Source organism: Daphnia carinata, chromosome 9, assembly GCF_022539665.2.
Source record: "Daphnia carinata strain CSIRO-1 chromosome 9, CSIRO_AGI_Dcar_HiC_V3, whole genome shotgun sequence".
In the NCBI taxonomy this organism is placed as follows: domain Eukaryota; kingdom Metazoa; phylum Arthropoda; class Branchiopoda; order Diplostraca; family Daphniidae; genus Daphnia; species Daphnia carinata.
The window spans coordinates 9,255,411-9,277,983 of NC_081339.1; the positions used below are offsets into that span (position 1 = coordinate 9,255,411).

General features: G+C 44.9%; 2 protein-coding genes, 2 long non-coding RNA genes and 1 pseudogene across 6 annotated transcripts in view; 2 read left to right on the plus strand and 3 right to left on the minus strand.

Annotated features, from left to right (window-relative positions):
* Positions 1-12,071: 12,071 nt before the first annotated feature.
* LOC130685740 (endocuticle structural glycoprotein SgAbd-1-like) lies at positions 12,072-12,880 on the minus strand (annotated as a pseudogene).
* A 1,005-nt stretch (positions 12,881-13,885) lies between these two features.
* Positions 13,886-14,538, minus strand: LOC130685746 (uncharacterized). The gene is made up of 2 exons (XR_008999656.1): positions 14,312-14,538; positions 13,886-14,225 (listed from the first exon to the last, which is right to left on the minus strand). It is a non-coding gene; the product is annotated as an uncharacterized LOC130685746 (long non-coding RNA).
* Positions 14,539-15,027: 489 nt separating this feature from the next.
* Positions 15,028-15,907, minus strand: LOC130685741 (gamete and mating-type specific protein A-like). 3 transcript variants are annotated; one of them, XM_057509064.2, is made up of 4 exons: positions 15,872-15,895; positions 15,684-15,798; positions 15,506-15,638; positions 15,028-15,423 (listed from the first exon to the last, which is right to left on the minus strand). In XM_057509064.2, the coding sequence occupies exons 1-4, from the start codon at positions 15,878-15,880 to the stop codon at positions 15,126-15,128; spliced, it is 555 nt and encodes a 184-aa protein (XP_057365047.1). In that variant the 5' UTR covers positions 15,881-15,895; the 3' UTR covers positions 15,028-15,125. The 3 variants fall into 3 exon arrangements, with proteins under 3 accessions (XP_057365047.1, XP_057365048.1, XP_057365049.1); XM_057509065.2 differs by having other exon boundaries at positions 15,506-15,619; positions 15,665-15,798; XM_057509066.1 differs by having other exon boundaries at positions 15,506-15,798; positions 15,872-15,907.
* Positions 15,908-16,519: 612 nt separating this feature from the next.
* LOC130685717 (endocuticle structural glycoprotein SgAbd-1-like) overlaps positions 16,520-22,573 on the plus strand; it is an 82,510-nt gene continuing 76,456 nt past the window's right edge. Inside the window, exons 1-2 of the mRNA XM_059497003.1 lie at positions 16,520-16,528; positions 16,575-16,861. Of these exons, the coding sequence (XP_059352986.1) occupies positions 16,520-16,528; positions 16,575-16,861 (296 nt within the window). The remainder of the gene's footprint in view (positions 16,529-16,574; positions 16,862-22,573) is intronic.
* LOC132088312 (uncharacterized) lies at positions 20,300-21,028 on the plus strand. Its single transcript, XR_009421794.1, has 4 exons — positions 20,300-20,416; positions 20,485-20,633; positions 20,691-20,861; positions 20,931-21,028. It is a non-coding gene; the product is annotated as an uncharacterized LOC132088312 (long non-coding RNA).

A 22,573-nucleotide genomic window follows, 5' to 3' on the forward strand; every position in this document is an offset into this window, starting at 1 on the left:
TTTTTCAGCTTGTGTATGAAGATCAAGTTTAATGCATACAAAAGGAGACGAACGGAACACGAATATCAATATTCAAAATTTCAAAAGAAATATCATAACTTACCGTTTAAAAAAAAAGAAATGAATTAAATTAGAATAGCAGGCTACCCATTGTTATTTATTTACATGATAATTCGTCTGATTTTGAACAATGCTCTACACTACGATGCCACATTTACAGAAATTCCGATTAGGGAAAAAGTCATGGATGAAATTAAAACGGATGAAATGAATTTAGTAACTGTATATTTAAATAACGTCTCAGTGCTAGTCATTCTTGGGAAGGAATAGTACTTTACTAGTCTCGCTGTAGTAGCTGGGATTAAACCTTTGTTGTAGTGTAGTAAACCGAAGGTTGGGAATGCTAGCTTGAAGTCAAATGGTATTTAAAAGCAGGTTTGAGTTCAGGATGTGGTTGAGTAGTAATAATACGTTATGGTCATGCAGAATTTTGTAATACACGATTTTTGTGATAACTGGTACCAATCATTCAATCCAAAATGTGTTTGGCTCGACAACTTATAATTTCACAGCACACCTGGAATAACACTTTGCCAATGTATCAACACATTAGTGACAAGATTGGCCGCACGGTGATACGTAGGATTCTTGCATAGCATTAACGGTATTGTTGCGTGATGCCACACCCTAATTCGTGAATGCTAGATAATAATTGAATTTTAAACGTTTAGTTTGTTTTTGGCTTTATAACGACGTTGAATAATATTCATTACTATTTTCTCGATAATGTTCATTTATTACATTGTATAATAGTTTCTCTGAATTTAAATGAGAGTTACTTTTACTACGAAAAATGCACGCATGTGTTATCAACATGGTTTGGTGCCGTAATTCACTGTATATAATAGTTGCGTGTATATCTAAATATAGCGGCACTTGAAATGACTGGGTATGGCACCCTCCCAATGTTGGAATTGCTAGTAACCAAGAGTCTGTAAGCAATTACAACTCGAAACGTCAAGCGTTGGTATGGGACTGGCCATCCATTCCAACGCAAGACTGAATAGAGAAGTAAGAGCTTTCAGCTGATGTCACGGTGGAGATCATGTAGTACAGCAATATGATCCAGGCCAACATCGTGACAGTTCTGGAGGATACTAGCATGTTGTAAGGACTCCAGAAAACTTAAAGTTAAGAAAATAATTTAGTTAAGTATTTCGCATACTTGTTCATGTTGTTTTTCACCACCCTTGACCCACTTTTACCCGAACTTATCTTTTATTGCCTTCTTTCCGCTTGACCGAGGTGTCAACGACACCAACCTTATCAGCTGACCTCGCTTCTCCTTTTTTAACATTCTTTTCTATTTTATGGCCCACGCTAACCTTAGCGTCCCCACGCTAACTTTAGCATCACCAAGCCAAAGCGTGGTATAAAACCCACGCCTGAGCTTTGCTTTTTTTAGTCCTCCCACACGTTGCCCTCGGTGTAGCTGTGTAGTGGTGCAGTAGCGTCTAACCACATTAAAGTGTAGTTGCTTGTGTTTAAGTACATTTGTGAGTTAGTTGAGTGTCGTGTAAACCTGATTTGGAAAAGTGAATACACTGTGACCCAATACCCATCCACCGTGTTCCTTAATTTACCGCCGCTGTACTGCCGACGCCGCTGCCCACCGCTGTACTGTCCGACGCCACCACCTGCCGCCTTCCGTTCACCGACGTCGCGTCCTAAGATCTCCACTCTGCAAAAAGCCATGGCTCCATTGTAAGTATTCCCCGCACCTTATCCTTCCTAGCTTTTCTAACTGTAGATCATTTCATATCCGTGCAGCCGACGTGACTGGCTGGCGGATCCTAACCAACCATAACTGTGGACCACGCAACCAATTGAACAGAATATTAATTTAAGAAACTAACCTGACCGTTGTCAGTATCGCATTATTTTTGTGTGCTTTAATCCCCCAGTTGCGTCAGACGTGACTGGGTCTCGATTATTGCATCTGGTGGCAGCGAAGTCGAACCGTGACCTCGCCGCTAAAACCGCCGTGCCGCTACCAACGATCTGCCCTTCCGAAGCGTGCCGCGAACGATACGCACTGCACGCGACTCTAAGGACGAAACGTGTGGTGGGTATTGAACGCCAAACGTGACTGAACGCGCGGGTCGTTTAATCTGTAAAACACCCACCCCACCCATGCCTCATCACCCATGCACCCCGCAACACATCACGAAGACCTCACGCTGACTCACGAAGAAGAATCACGCCGACTCCCGATAGTCACGCAGACTCCCGATAGTCACGCCGACCCCTGATAGTCACGCCGACTCCCGATAGTCACGCCGACTCACGCCGACTCACGCCGGACTCCAGAAAGTCACGCCAACTCACGCCGACTCCCGATAGTCACGCAGACTCCCGGAACCTCACGTGGAGATAGAGAACTGAAAAAGGATTCCGCCGATCCATACTGACTCCGCCGACCCCTGTAAGGTGAACCACCCATCTTAGGAGGACCCTCAACTGCCGACCTCTCTTCTACTACACCCGAAGATATGTCCAAAGGAGCGTCGAACTTCGAGAAAAGGATTCCGCTCTTCAAACGCTGGGGGTCCTTCCGCCAAAACTTCCCCTCGTTTAGGAGAGGGACAGGGCAAAATCAGCCCACCACAGACCAACAGTACATCGAAGAGCAGCTAAAGGATTTCGTCGCAAGCTGCAGGACTGATACGGACTCAGAGACCGACTACTTCACCTCACAAGAAGTACAAGAGCACGCAAACGAAGCCGTGTGGGAACGCCTAGGAGCCCGATTCAAGACCCCACACCCACAGCCGTCCGCGCCCACCCAACAGCCCGACATCCCTGCAGACCGCGCTGGGGAAGAAACCTTAAACATTTTAAGAAAAAACAGACTTCTGGATATCGCCCGGCCCCTACTGAAGGACGCGTCGGATACTGAAGAGGAACGGAGAGAATTGCTACGTCAGGCAATCACCCTCTTACAAGAAGAAGACCCTTCACTGCTACCAAGTGACGCCCCGAGGGCCTCATTTTTCAGTCAATATTGGAACACTCCAATAGAAGACATCCCGGAGGAAGAAATCATCTTCGAGCTTCAACATCACCTGGAAGCCAATAACCGAAGACAGTTGGACCCTAAACAGACAAGAGCTGCATTAATAGCCCTACTCGAGCTCCACCCATATCTAGCTACCCCCGCCGAAGTGTTCGATTTCTTAGACCTGCTGACAGGGTATACACCCATTCGACCAGGATCGTACGACAGCAACAGCCTCTCAACAGACTCGGGAAACGACGTCCCTCCACCCCCTATCAGAACAAGCCCACAACAACCCCCCAACATAGCCGAAGGGAAACTGGTCGACATTTCGGAGGCCGACTCCCCCGGCACCGACCTCAGAGGAACGTTGCATAACAACATCGAACCACTGACGCGCGGACAAACGAACCACGTAACGAAACCGATCACCGCCAGTCTCGTAGGAGAAAACACCCTCCCCACAAGCACCCCTATTTTATCCCCCACTATGCAACAGCACCACGCCCTACACCCGACCCCTGTTAACGCCCTGCCCGACCCTTCATCAGTCAAGACGCCGTCCAACCGGAAGGTATCATTTACGCCGATATTACCGACATACGGCCCTACAATGGACTCAAGGCTGACGGGATGTCAGGAAAGTCTCGTGGACACGTGTGAGAAGGAATTGACCAGACTCCTAGAGGCAGGCGTCGAAATACACACCGCGGTCAACACCGCTTTATCCCGGTCACGAATGACGCAGGGTAATTACACCGCATCAGAGCAGCCAACAACGAACGAGTGTCTGAAAACGCACGGAGCCACCCTACTATCGGTGCCACAGCCACGACACAGCGCTCTCTACACCCAAGCCACAGCCACGACACCACGGATGGGGTCCGCACTACCACGGACCTACCTTCCCCACGGCATCATCACGTCAACACCCCTGGACGCCCAATCAGCGATAGACGGCCCACCCCGCCCACACTGGGGAGATGCTCAAAGATCGAAGTACGCACCAAACCAGAGCCACCCCCAGTCATCAACCGCGGCCAGCATAACTATAGAAGATAAAATAAGGTTGGCCCAACAAGAACAGGCAATGCAGGCATTCGGCTCGATAGCCATCTTTTGTGACCGACAAAGATCCGGTCGTTTCGACGATTGGGTGGCTCACCTCGAAGCCACCCTCGACTTGGGTAATTTTGAAGAGGCGAGGAAACTCCGCCTCATGCGGTCTAAACTCTACGGGGAAGCTGCCGAAGAGTTTGATAACTTTAAGTTAGACAACCCGATCCGTTCCCAGGACTACACAGCAGTCAAGGAAAGGCTCCTCAAACTCTTCCACTCGACCGCGACACGGTCGCAGAGGAGCGTGGAATTCCATAATATGAGGCGGGAGCCTGAGGAGAACATGCGACGTTACGCTAACCGTATACGGAAGGCGTTCTACAAAGCCTACCCTATGGAAGGCGTCTTAGACGCCGCCACTGCAGCATCACGGGAACAAATGATGATGGACAGATTCATCGAAGGCCTCCAATATGACCTTCAACAACGGCTTAAACACAAGGAGTTTCACTCCTTCGAAACCCTAATCGACAAAGCAGATTTAGCGGCAATGGCGATTGAAGAAGGTCAAGCGAGGGTACGCATCCAAGCTGCGTATACGTCCCCCAACATTCCAAGCAATCGTAACACCGAGCTGGCAGGGGTATTGGAGGCTTTAGAAAAGCTCAACACCAAAATTGAAAGAAACGCTTCCGACCAGAACCTAGAGTTACAGCATCAATTGACCAATTTGCAACGCCAGTTGACACAACAACAACAAACAGCCAAATCACGAGACCCCATCGCATCGCAGCCCGAAGCTTTCAGGAGGACGGCGGTGTTGTGCGAGTTTCACAACACGTACGGAGGGCATACAACGGAGAATTGCATCGCCAGATACCTACAGCGAAACGACAAATGCAGCCGTTGCAACGAAATTGGGCATCGCCACAGCTTCTGCCCCATGATAAAAAACCCTCCACCCCCACCACCATCGCATACAGCAGAAGCGCCCTCAGCTCGACCGGGCATTCTGCGGTCAAAGGCGGAAAACTAGACGCCACCGATCAGCATGTTGGGCCCCTCGGTGGATACCCTAAGCCCCAACAATTCGTCAAGGCCGTATCCGACGCCCCAGCCACCGCAAGACTTAATCTGTACGCAGAACACTGCTCATTCCGAGCACTAGTGGATAGCGGAGCAGGGAAGAGCCTCGTCAGCAGTACACTCTTCGACAAACTCCGGAAACAAGGAACCAATATGGAACACTCAAAGGAGGTAGCCGTCGACCTCTTTGACATAAACAACAGGCCCCTGGTCTGCCAGGGAACCGTAGTATTAACCCTTCTCGTCGAAGACGAGAGGCCCCGTGAACCCTTCCAGCAAGAGTTCATCGTCGTCCAAGGAATTGTGGAAGATTGCGTTCTAGGTTTAGACGCTCTTTACAAACACAAGTTCGTGATCGACGGTCGTGAAAGGCGCGTCTACCGTGTGAAGGAGTCTGATCAACTCCAGACCGGAGACCAGCCGACCATGATGGCGGCCCATCGAATCAAAGTACCTCCATCATCCGCATGCGTGGTGGAGAGCGAGAATAGTGACTTCAAGCTATCTCTCGACAATGCCTGTTTTTTCGTCAAAGACTCCCGTCTACCCCCCGGACTCCGATTGGATCCTTTCGTCTCGACGCCGTTGAAGAATGGATTATTTCGCATCGTGTTAATCAACGAGACTAACTGCACCATCAACCTACCCTGCTACACCACTCTAGGACACGTGACTGTCAAACCCCGTACCTACGTAGCATCCTGCTCCACCGAATCCCCTATCTTTCACCCTGCCGTTCTCGAAGCCGCCCTGCCAGATGTCGCCAAAGACGTCAAGAACAGTCTGCGCAACCTGCTCTTGGCAAACCAGCACATCTTTGCATTCAAAACCAGCGATTTAGGCAACACAGGATTAGTAAAACACGTGATCGACACGCAAGGACAGGGACCCATCCGCCAGAGACCTTACCGGGCATCACCCCGTCAAAAGGAAGTGTCGAAGAAGATCATCGAAGAATTATTAGAGAATGATATCATACGACCGTCAGTCTCCCCTTGGGCCGCCCCGATCGTGTTGGTGAAGAAGAAAACGGGGGATGATCGCTTATGTATAGATTACCGGAAGCTGAATGCGGTAACCAAGAAGGATTCTTTCCCCCTGCCACGAATCGACGATGTGCTAGACTTGCTGCACGGGCAGAAGTGTTTTCCACCCTGGATCTAGCCTCCGGCTACTGGCAGATCGAGATGGAGGAGGCGTCGAAGGAGAAAACCGCCTTTATCGTGGAGAACAACCTGTACGAGTGGAACCGCCTCGCCTTTGGCCTTACCAACGCCCCAGGGACGTTCCAAAGGCTAATGAACTTCGTGCTACAGGAAGAAATCGGGAAGACCTGCCTCGTGTACCTAGACGATATAATCGTATTTTCGAAAACGCACGAAGAGCACATGGAGAACTTAGGAAAGGTTTTCGCGTTACTGGAGAAGGCCAACCTCAGGGTGAAACTGTCCAAGTGCAAATTCCTGGCTATGTCGGTTCAATACCTGGGCCACGTCATTTCAGCGAACGGCGTAGCACCCGACCCAGCTAAAGTAGAGGCAGTGGCCACCTATCGCAGGCCACAAACCGTCAAGGAATTGCAGTCCTTCTTGGGGCTGGCCTCTTACTATCGCCGGTTCATCAAAGGATTCTCCACCATAGCCCACCCACTACTATCTCAGACCAAAACAAAACCGCAAGACAAGGTAGCGTGGGGCACAGAAGAAGAGAAGGCCTTCGAGTTCCTCAAGACTTGTCTGACGTCGGAGCCGATCCTGGCTTACCCAGATTTCACGAAGGAATTCCTAATATATACAGACGCCAGCGACTACGGACTAGGTGCCGTCCTGTCCCAAGTACATGAAGGGAAGGATCAGCCGATCGCTTACGCGAGTCGGCACCTGAACAAGGCCGAAGTGAATTACTCCACCATCGAAAAAGAGGCTGCCGCAGTAATTTTTGGGATAAAGCGCTTCCGCCACTATCTTCAAGACGAGCCCTTTGTCATCATCAGCGACCACCGACCATTACAATGGTTACAAACTTTCAAAGATGAAACCGGCCGGCTCGGAAGATGGGCCATAATGTTAGCCAACCTTAAGTACTCTATCAAGTATCGCCCTGGTAGAGTACACGAAAACGCTGACTTTTTATCGCGGATCCCCGTAAATGCAGTTCAAACTTTCCCGAAAACTGACGATGCCATGCGGATCGAGCAACAGCAAGACGCTCTCTGCAACGACATCAAGAAATACCTAGAAGAGGGAGTCCTCAGTGAAGAAAACAACACGCAGATCTGGGTGAAAGAAATCGACCTATACTCGATCTCTGGCGGCGTGCTGTTTCGTCGGAACGAACCAACATCCAAAAAGAGACGACCCTTCGCCCAACAACAAGTGGTAGTCCCTCTTAACTTAAGAAAACCTCTGCTTCAAGAGTACCACGACTCCCCAATCTCCGGCCACCTAGCCTACCAAAGGACCGTCCTACGGCTGCGGGATAAGTATTACTGGCCGACGATGCTCTCCGACGTCAAAGAGTATTGTCTAGCCTGCGCTTCCTGCGCCCTCCAACGACGATCCAGCCTACGAGCCTTTCTGAATCCGCTAGACCTTGCATCGAGGCCATTCGAGGTACTGGGAATGGATTTCCTAGGGCCCATCCAGCCCCACTCCCTGCAAGGGAACAACCACATCCTCGTCATCACCGACTACTTCACAAAATGGGTGGAAGTCATCCCTCTACCAGACCAAACCGCCGGCGACGAGTAAGGCCCTGATGGACAAAATCATTTTATATCACGGCCCCCCAAGAGTGATTATAACCGACCGCGGGTCAAACTTCACCTCCGAACTCTTCTCGTCGCTCTGCGACAAACTACAAATCACACACCTGAAAACAACCGCTTATCACCCCCAGACTAACGGCCTCACAGAGAGATTTAACAAAACAGTCGTAGAAATGTTACGAAAATACATGGACCAAGGATTCGCGAAGTGGGAAGAGATGTTAGGACCAGTGGCATTCGCCTACAGAAACTCCGTACACTCCTCCACCTTGGAAACACCGTACTTTCTCAACCATGGTCGTGACCCTACGATGCCCATAGACCAATTCCTGCTGGCCCCAACAACAAACATTATCACGCCCTCCGACTACAAAAGTCAAACCATGCAACGCCTGCACGAAGCCTTCCTCCTGGTTAGGGATAATCTAGCTCAAGCCAGGGAGCAACAGAGAGCGCAGTACGATAAGCGTGCTAAGGAGTACGACTTCCAAGTCGGGGATAAGGTCCTCATCGATGTCAGGACTCCGATGGCTGGTACCAGCAAGAAACTCAAGCCACGATTCGCAGGACCCTACCGGGTAATCAAGGTCAACAGTAACCAGACTGTGGAAATCCAGGAATGCCCAGGTAAACAAACGCAACGAGTCCACGTGAACCGCATCAAGCCACTGTACGAGTCCATGGTCTGGAAGGAAGAGCCGACCGTCGAACACGCGGATCCTCGTAGACAAGCCCCAGCCGTTAACCTCACGGAGGAGTTGGAACTCCCAGTGCCAGCCGACGAAGAGCACCCTGACTTCGAGGAAGCAGACCTCATAGACTTCCACGGGTGGTCTCAACCGATACAAGGAGCCAGAGAAGAAATATCAGCGCAGGAGATAGTACCAGCGTCAACAACCCTCCACCCTTCCCGTCCTCTCACCCCCGCCATACCCCTCTTACCCGAACGCCCCCCGGCCTCCGACCCCGAAACGTCCTCAGACCCCCACCCAACTTTGAATAATCAAAACACGGACCCCAACCTCGTCGATCGAAACCGCTGACCACAGCGACATACAGTATGTCACCGACGACGAAGACATCTTGTATTGCGCGGACTACCCCTCCAACGCCAGCGACATGCAGTACGTCACCGACGATGAAGACATCCTGTATTGCGCGGACTACCCCTCCAACGACAGCGACGTACAGGACATGATCGACGACGACGAAATGTTATGTTGTGCGGATTACCCTCACGACGACGAAGTCTCGTACGGATCCGACGTCACGGACGACACGGACGAGTCCTCCCTGCTTGTCGAAGACGTGCATTGGGAGGACGACTCGTTCTCCTCAGGTACGTCGACCCTGATCTTATACCCGGCGGAGAGCGCAGTCGCCTACCCCCAGGGATCGCCATACTGTCTGACGCCGGACAGCGATATCCAGCAAAACGGACTGGACGTCGCGGCGTTAAACGACAGCATCGCCAGGATGCAAGGCGAAAAACACCATGTCAGCGTCGTGAGCAGCCACTACTCCTTGGACTCCGACGAAGAAGATTTCGCCGCAGCACGGTACGTCGAACGTCAGTACCGTATTCCCTCCCGAAGGAAGAACGAGGACGACTGGGAAACTACCAGTTGGAAGAACTTAGTAGCCGACCTGTGGAGTGACAAGGAGGAACTGGGACCACGAGCATCCACGCCGATGAGCGATGACGAAAAACAGGACCGACCCTAGGTGACCAGTACCCGACGAGTGGAATCGATTGCGGGACGCAATCTTCCGAGGAGGGGAGTCATGTAAGGACTCCAGAAAACTTAAAGTTAAGAAAATAAATTTAGTTAAGTATTTCGCAAACTTGTTCATGTTGTTTTACACCACCCTTGACCCACTTTTACCCGAACTTATCTTTTATTGCCTTCTTTCCGCTTGACCGAGGTGTCAACGACACCAACCTTATCAGCTGACCTCGCTTCTCCTTTTTTGACATTCTTTTCTATTTTATGGCCCACGCTAACCTTAGCGTCCCCACGCTAACTTTAGCATCACCAAGCCAAAGCGTGGTATAAAACCCACGCCTGAGCTTTGCTTTTTTTAGTCCTCCCACACGTTGCCATCGGTGTACCTGTGTAGTGGTGCAGTAGCGTCTAGCCACATTAAAGTGTAGTTGCTTGCGTTTAAGTACATTTGTGAGTTAGTTGAGTGTCGTGTAAACCTGATTTGGAAAAGTGAATACACTGTGACCCAATACCCATCCACCGTGTTCCTTAATTTACCGCCGCTGTACTGTCCGACGCCACCGCCTGCCGCCTTCCGTTCACCGACGTCGCGTCCTAAGATCTCCACTCTGCAAAAAGCCATGGCTCCATTGTAAGTATTCCCCGCACCTTATCCTTCCTAGCTTTTCTAACTGTAGATCATTTCATATCCGTGCAGCCGACGTGACTGGCTGGCGGATCCTAACCAACCATAACTGTGGACCACGCAACCAATTGAACAGAATATTAATTTAAGAAACTAACCTGACCGTTGTCAGTATCTCATTATTTTTGTGTGCTTTAATCCCCCAGTTGCGTCAGACGTGACTGGGTCTCGATTATTGCAATGTCAGTCAAGTGCTTAGCGCAACCATTTTGACTATTTTCCTAATAACTAAAATAAAAACTGGCAAACCGAGGCTTCTATCTTTACCGATTATTTGAGTATTTCCTTAACATAGAAATTTCAGATTGAAACTAGGAATTAAGTTAAATTAAGTTTAAAATGTTAAAATAATTAGACTATTCCGTCCTCGAGCTTAAGTAGTAAATATAAAACTCGAATTGGGGGCAACAATGTAGTAATGGGGTTGCATAGGTTGCTGTGTAGTTAGCTTTAGCCTCGGTGTAGTAGCTGGGTACGGCGTATGTGGTAGTGTAGTGCCCTGGTGCATTTGTGGTGTAGTATTTTGAGGCTTCGCCTTGGTAATACTTGGGGCATCAGTGTAAGAAGCTGGAGCAGCGTGTGTTGTTGTGTAATACTCATTAGCCTTTGTGGTGTAGTATTGGAAAGCCTCGGTGTAATAAGCCGGGACAGCGCAGGTGGTGGTGTAGTAGTATTTGGGAGCCTCGGAATAGCACCTCGGTGCAGCATACGTTGTTGTGTATTGTATATTCATATGTATTGTATATTCATCTGTATTGTATATTGTATATCAGATTCTTCTTTTGGTAATTTTCATCCGCTGACGAAGGAACAATATTTGAGCTGCGCCCGATAAGGCTGACCGTGCGGAATTTTTCCGCAATAATAGCTAGCGTGAGACATCTGCATTATTATAGCACATACCAGATTTTTCAATCAAATGCTTTATGGAACAATGTTCCAATGTAGATTATCCAGGTTTCTTTTGGTCATTAGCAATTTTTGGCGCATGGTCGGTAATGATTTTATGCTGTGCATTAGAGTGTATAACTAAGCATTAGAAAAAAAAGTACGTATATATATCTGTGATTTGCCGCTCATTTTCCACCATCCCTAACACCAGTCATAAATTTGGATTATGGATAGTTAAAAATTTAGATAACTACACCATAATATTTATAATCGCATCATGGAAGTTTTGATACTCTTAAGAGATGTGCTAAGGAATTAAACAATATTTATTGCAATAAGCTTGCTGTATGTGGCTAAAGATTGATTACAATGCAGATAAGCAACAACACTTCAGGATACAATACTCGATAAATACGGATTCTGGATTCCATTAACAAGATTCAAAGCATCTTTGAGCAGTTTGTTATGAAGAAATAATGCAACAAAATGACAACACAAACGGCAATTGTAGATGAAGTCTTGCCATATTAAAACGTTGGATTAGGTTAAAAGAGTAGAAAGACAGGTTTTTCAGGTTTAAAAAAATGTAATATTTGTTTTTATCTGACAGAACTAAAATACTATTGGAATATTGGCATAATGCCATGAATGTTCGATGGTTAAACTTGAATGTAACCTTCATATGCTTGTCGAAATTTACTAAAACGCACCTTGGTAGATTGATGGCATTTATATTTACACCACGCTCGCGATAAATGAGATATACAGAATTTATGGGACGTACTTTAAATATTAAATCATGTGTCGGGAAATCTAGTAAATATTGTAACCCTTTCCATTGAAGGGGATGTGAACGGGGGCAACGGGGAGCGTCAGCAACCTCGTATTCATGGACGGGGACGACGGGCAAGTGATCACCTTTGGGCTGGAATCCAGCGTCATCAGCGGTCCAGGTCAAAGTGAATTTCTCGCCTTCAGGTGAAACCCAGTAGGAAGATCCCTTGTTGGTGTTGCCCATAACATCTTCGTAGGTGGCCTTTCCGTAAGAATCGTAAGCGACTCCTTGCATCTTCTTCTGAACTTGAGATTCTTCACGGGTTGTGTAGTCAGACTGGGCGTAGCTGTGGGTTAAAGGGATTTCATGTTTTGAAATATGAAAATCTAAAGTCTCTTTGTTATAACACATAAACCATGAAAATGATTTACCTCCACTGGCTGCTGCCATCGATGTTGCGCTCGTCGGATTGGCTAGTGACTGTAATATCAGCATATTTATTATCCTTGTAGCTTGGTGTGGGGTAGGCTGGTGTGGGGTAGGCTGGTGCGGGGTAGGCTGGTGTGGGGTAGCTAGGAGTAGGGTACTTGGGCGCGGAGTAGCTAGGGGTAGCGTACTTTGTTGCAGGGTAGCTGGGAGCTATGTATTCCGGCTTATAGCTGGAAGGAACGGCAGCAACAACAGCCAAGACGGCAGCGATAACAAACTGTCGTCCAATGTATTAATTAAATAAATATCTAAAATTTTTAGTTGTTCAGAAAATATAAGCAATAAAATGCCTTACGAGCTTCATGTTGTACTAGGTTTACTTGGTAAACAACTGATGGTTCTGTTTCTACGTTTCTAAGCTTATATAGTCAAGTGAATGGTACGAAACATTCAACTGACCTTGTTGTTGTGCAGCTCAATTTGGGCGTTGTGCAAAAAAATAGTTCACTCTCACTTTTCACGTTAGACAACACATCGAAAAAAATTTTCTTAATAGTAACAGCTAATTGCTTTTTTTGTGCATGATTTGAGCTAATAGTGCTCTACTGGCGTTCTCATTTTTAACAGAATCTGATTATTCACTCTCATTGATTTTTTAAAATGATAACTCGATAATATGATAACTGTTAACTTTCGCTAAGGATAGTAAATTTAATCCATGAACTAGATGTCAACATAGCATTTGTCTGAATCGGGTATTGGTATTCCCGGCTACCACTTCAATGTTAATCTATTGGAAATATTAGGCAAATGAATTGTTGTATGCCAATTCAAAAGCGATCCGTAAGTGGAGGAGGTGAATGTTGATTTATAATGAACAAAAAAAAAAATCTTTTTGATTCCTACTTGTCGAAAACAATAACTACATGATAGTCTGGAATACAAACCATAGGTAACCACCAAGGAATGGTTGATCGACGTTTTCAAAAAAAAAAAGGTTAAGAAACGAAATGAATGGAAAATTGCACACCCTTTTTTGTCGGCTACATAAAACTGTTTGGAAACCATTGAAGTCATCAGTTGTTTAAGCCTTCCACAATAGCCAACATGAAACTGGTCAGCATAGATTTTTTTTTTGACAGTTCACAATTTCATCACTTATTGAAAAACGAATATTTTGTTTTCGCAGTTTTGGCTGTTGCTACTGCCCTACCATCCAGTTACAAGCTGGAATGCAAAACTAACAGCTACTCTACTCCTCTACTCTGCTTCTAGGTACAATAAGGATAACAAGTACGCTGACATTACCATCACCAGTCAATCCGACGAGTGCAACATCGATGGCAGCAGCCAATGGAAGTAAGTACATTTCATGTTTTACACTTATTAACAAAGGGATTATAGACACTCACATTTAAAAAAATTTATTTTTCCAACCTAAAGGTATGCCCAGTATGAATACACTACCCCTGAAGAATGTCGAGTTCAGAGGAAAATGCAAAGAATTACCTACGACTCTTACAGAAAAGAAACTAATGACGAAGTCATAGCCAACACCACCAAAGGGTCATCTTGCTGGGTTTCCTCTGAAGGCCAGAAGTTTACTTCAACGTGGACTGCTGGATTCCAGCCTAACGGTGAACACTTGCCTGTCACTCCTGTCCATATCTATGAGCTCCCAGTTGCTCCTGTTCCAAATATGAACTCCAGGTTGCACCTGCTCTTCCTTATTCACAAACTGATCTTGGCTATTAAGATTGAAATATTAATGTACTATGCAAGTTTAATTTGCTGATGTGAAATAAAAGTATGATATGTCTTCATATCCGTTTACCGTTATCACGCAGGACATGAACAGTTTGAAAGACGTTACTTCTCTGTGTGAGCACAAATTTTGTCGATTTGCACACATTCAAACGCAGGTCTCACGCACAGCTTCATTTAATGCATGGCGGAGTAAAGAATACCTTTGGCTTGATTGTTGGCTAAAAGCAATAAATGATAGTGTTGCAAATACCATTGATTGTTGTTTGCTCCCGAAGAATTACTGATGTGACAATACAGAATGCAAAGCAGACGACTAAAAAATTAGAAGATATCCGTGAATGTGCGGTTTACCTGCCACCTAGCGGCAAACTGAAGAGAAGTTTCCAAATTTTGTAGGGGGACTGGTAGGTTACGAATGCTGGTTACACTAAACAATTCATCTATCATAACATTTTTTACGTAAAATTGTTTTTCTTCCATGAAAATAATTTTATTAATAAAAGCCTGTTCGTAAATATCTATACAGGTTAAGTTAATCACTCGAATTTCAGTGATAAATCTGATGATAATTGCAAGGCGATAATGGGTGAAAGAGTGACTTAAGGATCGGAACACTTTGAATAACTTTAAATTGCGACTACGTGGGTTGGTTGCATTGGGAACCAACACTTATTTCTAAATGGAAGAAACTATAGGTGCCCACGTCGATTATAAAATGTGGTTAAAGTTAATACGGCTACGACGCACAAACCCACACTTTTCTGACGTGATTTTAGATTGACATTCATATTAACATGTATTTTTTGTACCGATAATACAAGAATGTCAGTGCATTCAGTACAGAAATTTAAATAATGTGTTCAGACAGGATTTTATATAATTTAGTAAATCTTATAGCCTTTGCCGTTGAAAGGGATGTGAACAGCGGCAACAGGGAGCTCATATTCGTGGACGGGGGCGACGGGCAAGTGATCACCTTTGGGCTGGAAACCGGCTTCATCAGCGGCCCAGGTCAAAGTGAACTTCTGGCCTTCAGGGGAAACCCAGTAAGAGGATCCTTTGTTAGTGTTGCCTAGGACTTCACCGTACGATTCTTTGCCGTAGGAATCGTAGGTGACTCCTTGCATCTTCTTCTGGACCTGAGACTCTTCGCGAGTGGTGTAGTCAGACTGGGCATAGCTATGAGTTGAAATAATAAAATTTGTCTAATGGTTATCTTTAGTTCTTAAAATGATGAGTATAAAGTATGAAATAGATTTACCTCCATTGGCTGCTGCCATCGAGATTGCGCTCGTCAGATTGGCTGGTGACGGTGATGTCGGCATATTTGTTATCCTTGTTGTAGCTGGGAGTAGGGTAAGCTGGTGCGGGGTAGGCTGGTGCAGGGTAGGCTGGTGCAGGATAGGCTGATGCAGGGTAGGCCGGTGCGGGGTAGCTAGGAGTAGGGTACTTTGGTGCAGGGTAGCTTGGGGCTGGGTAGCTGGGTGCCTTGTATTCCGGCTTGTAGCTGGATGGAACAGCGGCAACGACGGCCAAGAAAGCGGCGACGACGAACTGTCAGACAATGCCGTTTTAAACATAAAATTGATTTTAGCTCAAAATAAGAATAAGAGATTAAATGCCTTACGAGCTTCATGTTGCACTAGGAGGGTTTGATAAACAACTGATGGTCTTAGTCCTTCCATCCTGCACTTTTATAGTCGAGTGAGAGGCATAGAACGTTCAGTTGACCTAGTTGTTTTGGCACTAGAATTCGCTCTAGCAAATTAGGTTTTGGGCGTTGAATAAAATACCTTACTTTCGCTTTTACCCTTAACCACAGTGCATTTTTGATTTCGTTTGGCTGGTGAAGGATTTATTTTGTCTCCTGGTCTATGATGATGAGAAATCAATATCTTATTATAGGAATATTCACACGTAAGTGTCTATGAAATACAAATAATATAATTTATCTTACTAAAATCAGGTTGACGAACGATAATTTGCTCAATTCATAAATCATCAGTCGGTGGTGATATGTGACAATTCTGAAGGAAAATCATCAGCAAATTGTGTTAGGTTTCTACTTATCGAAAGCAATCACTGCATTGCAAGGGCTCTGTCCTGTAATGCAAACCAAATCATTTCGCCACCACAAGGCGGTGAACGCCGCTTTCAAAAACTAAGTAAAGAAATCAAATGAAAATGAAAGACATCCAATATTTTTTCGACTATATAAGGCCGTCTGAAGGTGACTGAAGACATCCGTTGTTCAACTCTTCAACCCACTCTCAACATGAAATTAGTAAATATAATTTCTTAAAATTTTTCTTTTATTTACAATTTCATAGCTTATTGAAAAGCTTTTTTCGCAGTTTGTTATCGCCACTTTCGTGGCCGTCGCTGCCGCTGTTCCACCCAGCTACAAGCCGGAATACAAGGCACCCAGCTCCCCAGCCCTAAGCTACCCTGCACCAAAGTACACTACTTCTAGCTACCCCGCAGCGGCCCATCCTGCACCAGCCTACCCCGCACCAGCTTACCCTACTCCCAGCTACAACAAGGATAACAAATACGCTGGTATCACCATCACCAGCCAATCTGACGAGCGCAATCTCGATGGCAGCAGCAAATGGAGGTGAATCTATTTCATACTTTATACTCATCATTTTAAGAACTCAAAATAACCATTAAAATTTTTTTATTTTTTAACCGATAGCTATGCCTAGTCTGACTACACAACCCGCGAAGAGTCTCAGGTTCAGAAGAAGATGCAAGGAGTCACCTACGATTCCTACGGCAAAGAATCGTACGGTGAAGTCCTAGGCAACACCAACAAAGGATCCTCTTACTGGGTTTCCCCTGAAGGCCAGAAATTCACTTTGACGTGGACCGCTGATGATGCTGGATTCCAACCCAAAGCTGACCACTTGCCCGTCGCCCCCGTTCATGAATACGAGCTCCCAGTTACGCCTGCTCTCCCTTATTCACGCACTGGACCCGGTTACTAAGTTGTAAACTTTCCCTACATGAAATTTGAATGGCATGAACCATTCTAGTGTAATTTATTGATGAGAAATAAACGGAAATTATGCTTTGATTTCCGTAAAAGCCAATTATCTTAGTAGTCTAAACAAATGTTTTATTATACGAATGGAACTTCGTTACTTGTAGAAGAATGACGTAGCCAGCGCAGTTATTACCTTCGTTTCCACCGATTCCCGTCATTTCCATTCGTCGAAAACAAAGCGACGAAGGTGACCGGTTCCACACCAATTAAATCAACGAAGCTTCTAATCACGTATTCTCTGATTATATTGCCAACGTTGCAAGACAGGCGCAATTACAGGACTGGCAAGATTTAGTTATGCGTGCTAGTCACGTGCCACCTAGTGACGACCGAGGAGAAGCTTACCGGTCTTACGGCGGGACACGATCCAATCACGACCCGTGATTACACCATCCGACTTTTCTATTATGGCTTTTTTCGCATGTAATTATTTTTCTAGCGTAAAAGAAATTCTATCCAGAAGACATTAAAGTAAGTAAAGAATAAAGTTCATTGATTAAAATTCCCAATTTTGTTAATTTTCTTTCCTAAATTTAACATTAAACGTAAGTTTGTGCCATAATGACCGTAGCCTTTTATCAGTGATAGTTAGATCATCTATTGTACAGTATAAAAGACTTGATAAAACAATTTATGTTTGGTAACGGTGTTGGTTCGCTAGCGCCGTTACTGCGTGTATATGCCTTACTAATGTTTATCTAATTCTAATTGCAGGTATGGGAATGGCTGGAAGAGTGACGCAAATGTCGTGCCAGGTAAAACAACGATGAGCTGTGACCACACTGGCTGGTTCCATGGAAAGCAAACGCTATCAACTCTAAATGGAAATTTGGTGTCCACATGAATTATAAACGGTGGATTAATACGGATATGGCGACCAAACCCACTCTTTTCTCACGTTACAGGTAAATTAAACTTCAAAAATATTTTTTATGAGTGTTTAATAATTTTATAGTTGTCACTAACAAAAATTTTAACGAACCGAAAGAGTTAGAGTAGTGTGTGATTCCATAAACGACGTCCACAAGCTCGTTACGGCAAATATTTGCATGACCATCTATGACAACGAAACGTGTAAAGCTGTCCAATACTTTGTAGAAATAAAGGACATTTTGCTTACGTTGACGGCATTTATATTTGCATCATGCGTTCGATGTACAGATATAACTTATAGGACATGGTTTTAATATTCAATTACATATCAGGAAAGCTAGTAAGTATCGTGGCTCACGATAGCTATTGTTGCGAAAAAATTCTGCACGGTCGGCCTAATCCGACGCAGCGCAAAGATGGTTTCTTCATCGGTGGACGAGAGTTGCCAAAAGAAGAACTGAAATCTCCTATGCCCAGAAAAATGTCGTAAAGCAAATACCACGTCTGAATGGAGCTTCTGGTTAAAACACACAAAGAACTATCTTGGATGTCTGCTAAATATTTAAAAATCCTTCTGCCGATGTTAACGGAAAAGATAACCAGTTGCGATGTATCGCATGAAAATCATGCAACTCGTCATTCGTGAAAAATAACGATATTTGGAACGCAAGCCCCGCCTCGATGCGACGTTTTTACGGCAATCTGAGCTGCGCTGCAGTGTCTTTCAAATGGGCTTTATTCATACTGTACAACACGTTGCCGTGAAAGAAGGGAAAAAAGCGTAAAATAGGGTGAATAAGATAAACGGTAGCGCATGATAAAAAGTGACGAATTGCGCGGCAAAATACGCTTATAATTTGAAACAAATGGTTTTACGATGGAATTCAAAACTATGTCTGAGAATAAGAAAAATTGACAGTGTTATATTGGATAAACAGCAAGGCATGCCAAAAGTTCAAGCCAAAAGGTACAGTATATTTGTTGAAGCTAAGTAGTTGGAGGACCTATTTGGGGCTGGAGAAATCAGATGTTCAAAAATGAATTTTTTACGACAATTTCGATTTTTACGACAAACGATTTCAACAGCAAACCTTTGCGTAGTCCAAGCTCCCCAAGCGCCGCTGCAGCGTTTGAAAAAAAGGATGAAAAAAGGGTCTTAGCGCAACGAAACATTTCGTTACAATAGGAGAAAAAGGCCCTTGGCGCAACGAAAGCTTTCATTGCAATAGATTGCACCAGGACTGCAGTCTGTTCTCCATACGGAAGTATGGAGATTTTGTTGACAACCCGGCGCTGCCAAAGACTAGCAGACGTACCTAATCGCATCACAGCTCTCAATCAAGTATATAATTTTTTGTATTCAAGCTGTGACAATCACTTTCTGTTTAGGCAATAGACGTATGGCTAGATATACGTGACGATGAGGTTAAGAAACCAGTTCTTAGCCTAATTTCATAGTGCTCTATGATCGTGGGTAAATTGGTTTAATGCTTAAATTAGATTTATCGTTAGTATTGACGTATTTCTTTTTTTTTTTGAAAGAAAGGTGTCTAAACGAGTATACCGCCTTTTTTTGTGACCCCAGCCAAATGCGTTTTCAAAGGGATAGTTTGGCAATTGTTTCAGCACTAAGAAAAAGTCCATTTCAAAGTGGCCATCATCTTGGCATAAAGTTTGATCTCCAATTACTACTTGAATGGCAGTGTTTAAATGAAAACTGGAACAAACTAGAGAAAAATGGGATACTGACATCTGAACAGATTAATCTGTTGGTTGAAGCTACAAATAACAAATCAATAAGAAGTCCAAGTGGAAATTTCCCTTGTGCATGCTGCGATGGGGAATGTGAGTTAAAATGTCAAAGCATGTCCCAAAGCTCAATTGGATCTTTATGTACTGAGAAACTAGTTATAAAATTTCGTAACACATGGACATGGAACAAGGTTGCTGGTAGATTTGATTAACATTTGTTACATTATTATTTGTTGGTTGAAGATTACTCACCTTTTATTTTTAGGTTTGAGGGATGTGATAGAATGTAGAAAGAATCTTGTGACACAGTTAGAGGATCTCTGTATCAGATCTTCACAAAGCAGTTTGAATCTTCAAAATTTAACGAAGTAACTCATCCTTTTCCCGTCGATACATTGAACAGGTGAGGAAAGTTCGCCTTGCGGAGGATTCAAGAACTCGAGGGATTGGAAATCTGAATAAAAACGAACTGGATAAATCTAATGTCCAGAGAAAATGGTAGTAGTCTTTCCTTTTAGTCTTGTTTTCTTACAACTGTATTCATAGCGATAGACTGTACATGCAAGGGTGTATGAAGAAATAGCCAGCATTTCATCAGAGAAGAGTAAAAATCCTGCGTCGTCACCTCACACAATTGTTGCTTCCTTAACTGAAGTAGGATCTAATGCTGCACTTAACTTTCTGTTTGCATTTTTCCGTCGCGTATGGCAATCAGGTAAACAAAAGATTCTACTATAGCCGGCAAAATGTTTAACACCTTGTTTTGCAATAGGCGAAGAGGGGGTTGCCTGGTTTGAGATGCTGATTCACGCACTAGAATCACATCGCAGTTGACCTCTCGCGTCTATCTTTCACCTTCTACATCAAGTGAATAATAGCACATATGACTCTGATTCAGGTTGCTCAACAAATCTGTCTTATTTCTGCGTTCCATTATTTTCGAGTACGGATTTTAAATTTTTTTAAAATTTTCCTACCAATAAAAATTACGGGAACTCCTTTTCTTATTTAGAGATAGTTTGTGTTCCATTCCTCTATGGGATCGACAAGTGGCGCTACAGCTTCTTTTAGAAGTCAGCATTTAGCGTGGAAGTCTCGTCTGTGTTTTACATGCTATACACGTTCTGCTCGAATTATGGGACGTATTGTATATTGTCGCGTCAACGACTACCGAAGTGTATTTCTGCGTCTACCAACTATTACAGAGTCCCCATGAAGACTGACCATAAGCAACAGCGGTCAGTCTCCCACAATACAACTGATGGGCCGATCCCGACCGGAAGGGATCCGGTCACCGTCCGCCCACACCGATCTCGTGTGTCGTTGACCGATCTCGGCGGACGTGGCGTGACTGGCCGACACTGGAGACATTTGGTTCAATGGTCGCGACAATATTATCGTGAATTTTTTTTTGCCACCCCCATATCCTAGGGCTAGGCCGCGGGTAGGGACACTCCATGCGTGCGATTTTAGGGGTGATCCAATATTTTATGTCTATGATTTATTTCATAGAATCCTGAACGGATTTTACATAAAAAATTGGAGTTAAAGAGCATTCCTTTATCTTTCGAATGCAACAAACCCGATAATTTTCCGAGCAATATTTCTATACGAAAAAAAATTCCGGCGTGAGACACCGTAGGGCCTATCCTACGCGTGTTAAAACAGCAAAATTGGACGGGGGTGATCCAATTCTTCTGGTGGCGACTGTATATTTTACTTTCCCTTTTGTTTTTCTTTGATTTGTTCCCTTTGGTTGCAATAAAATAAAGATATTTCTGTTATGTTATTTCATTGAACGAAGAATTGCACAGGTCAAGCCGACCTACAAGTTTATGTTTATCTCATCTTACTGTAGGAGCTACTGTGGAGCTAAGCGTTCCTACAGTAATTTGATGGCACTTTCCCGTACCATATTGGGTAACTAAAAAACACCTTTGAGCTGATTTAACTGAAATCCCATCGTAGTTTTAATATGTATATACGTATCTGGCCACGGTACACAGCTTAACCAATGTGAATAATAATACTTATAAACACCACAACAACTTTTTTTTTTTAAATGTTGTTTAAGGTGCCTCCCGTGTGGCGTTGCCATATCGGGAACGGGTCGTCCTAGGAGACCAAAATTAGCACCGGAAAATTACCTGAGTAGATGAGGGGACTTTGACTTGGTTCAGCAGCGTTTGTGAAGTTCCTGATTCCTGATTTCCAGAAGAAATTTAACACCAGGTCCCTGATCTTGAGTTTGGCGTGGTTGTCACAGTTTTGCGGTGGATGAAGAAGAGTGGACAGGTTCAGCTGCAGTTTGAGCTCCGATAGGAAGCTTTCTAGCTCCTCTCTTTCGGCAGCGATGTAGGGACATTCTATTAAAAGATGGGAGGGAGTTTCCTGTACAGGACATCCATAGCTACAGTTTGGGGATACAGAGGGATCAAATTTCGAGACACGAGCGTTTAAACGTAGCCGGTTCGAGCGGAGTTTGTGGAGAATGCTGTTTTTAAGTCTGCCAGGATGCACCATCCAAGGCTCAGGAGAAAGCGAGTTCCTGGGGTGGTAATCAAAGAAACCATAGTGACTCTCCAGGTATGAAGTCATCAGTTTGGACCAAGCTCTGCGGAATACATTTGATGCGAGTTTAGACGGGTCGGGGGG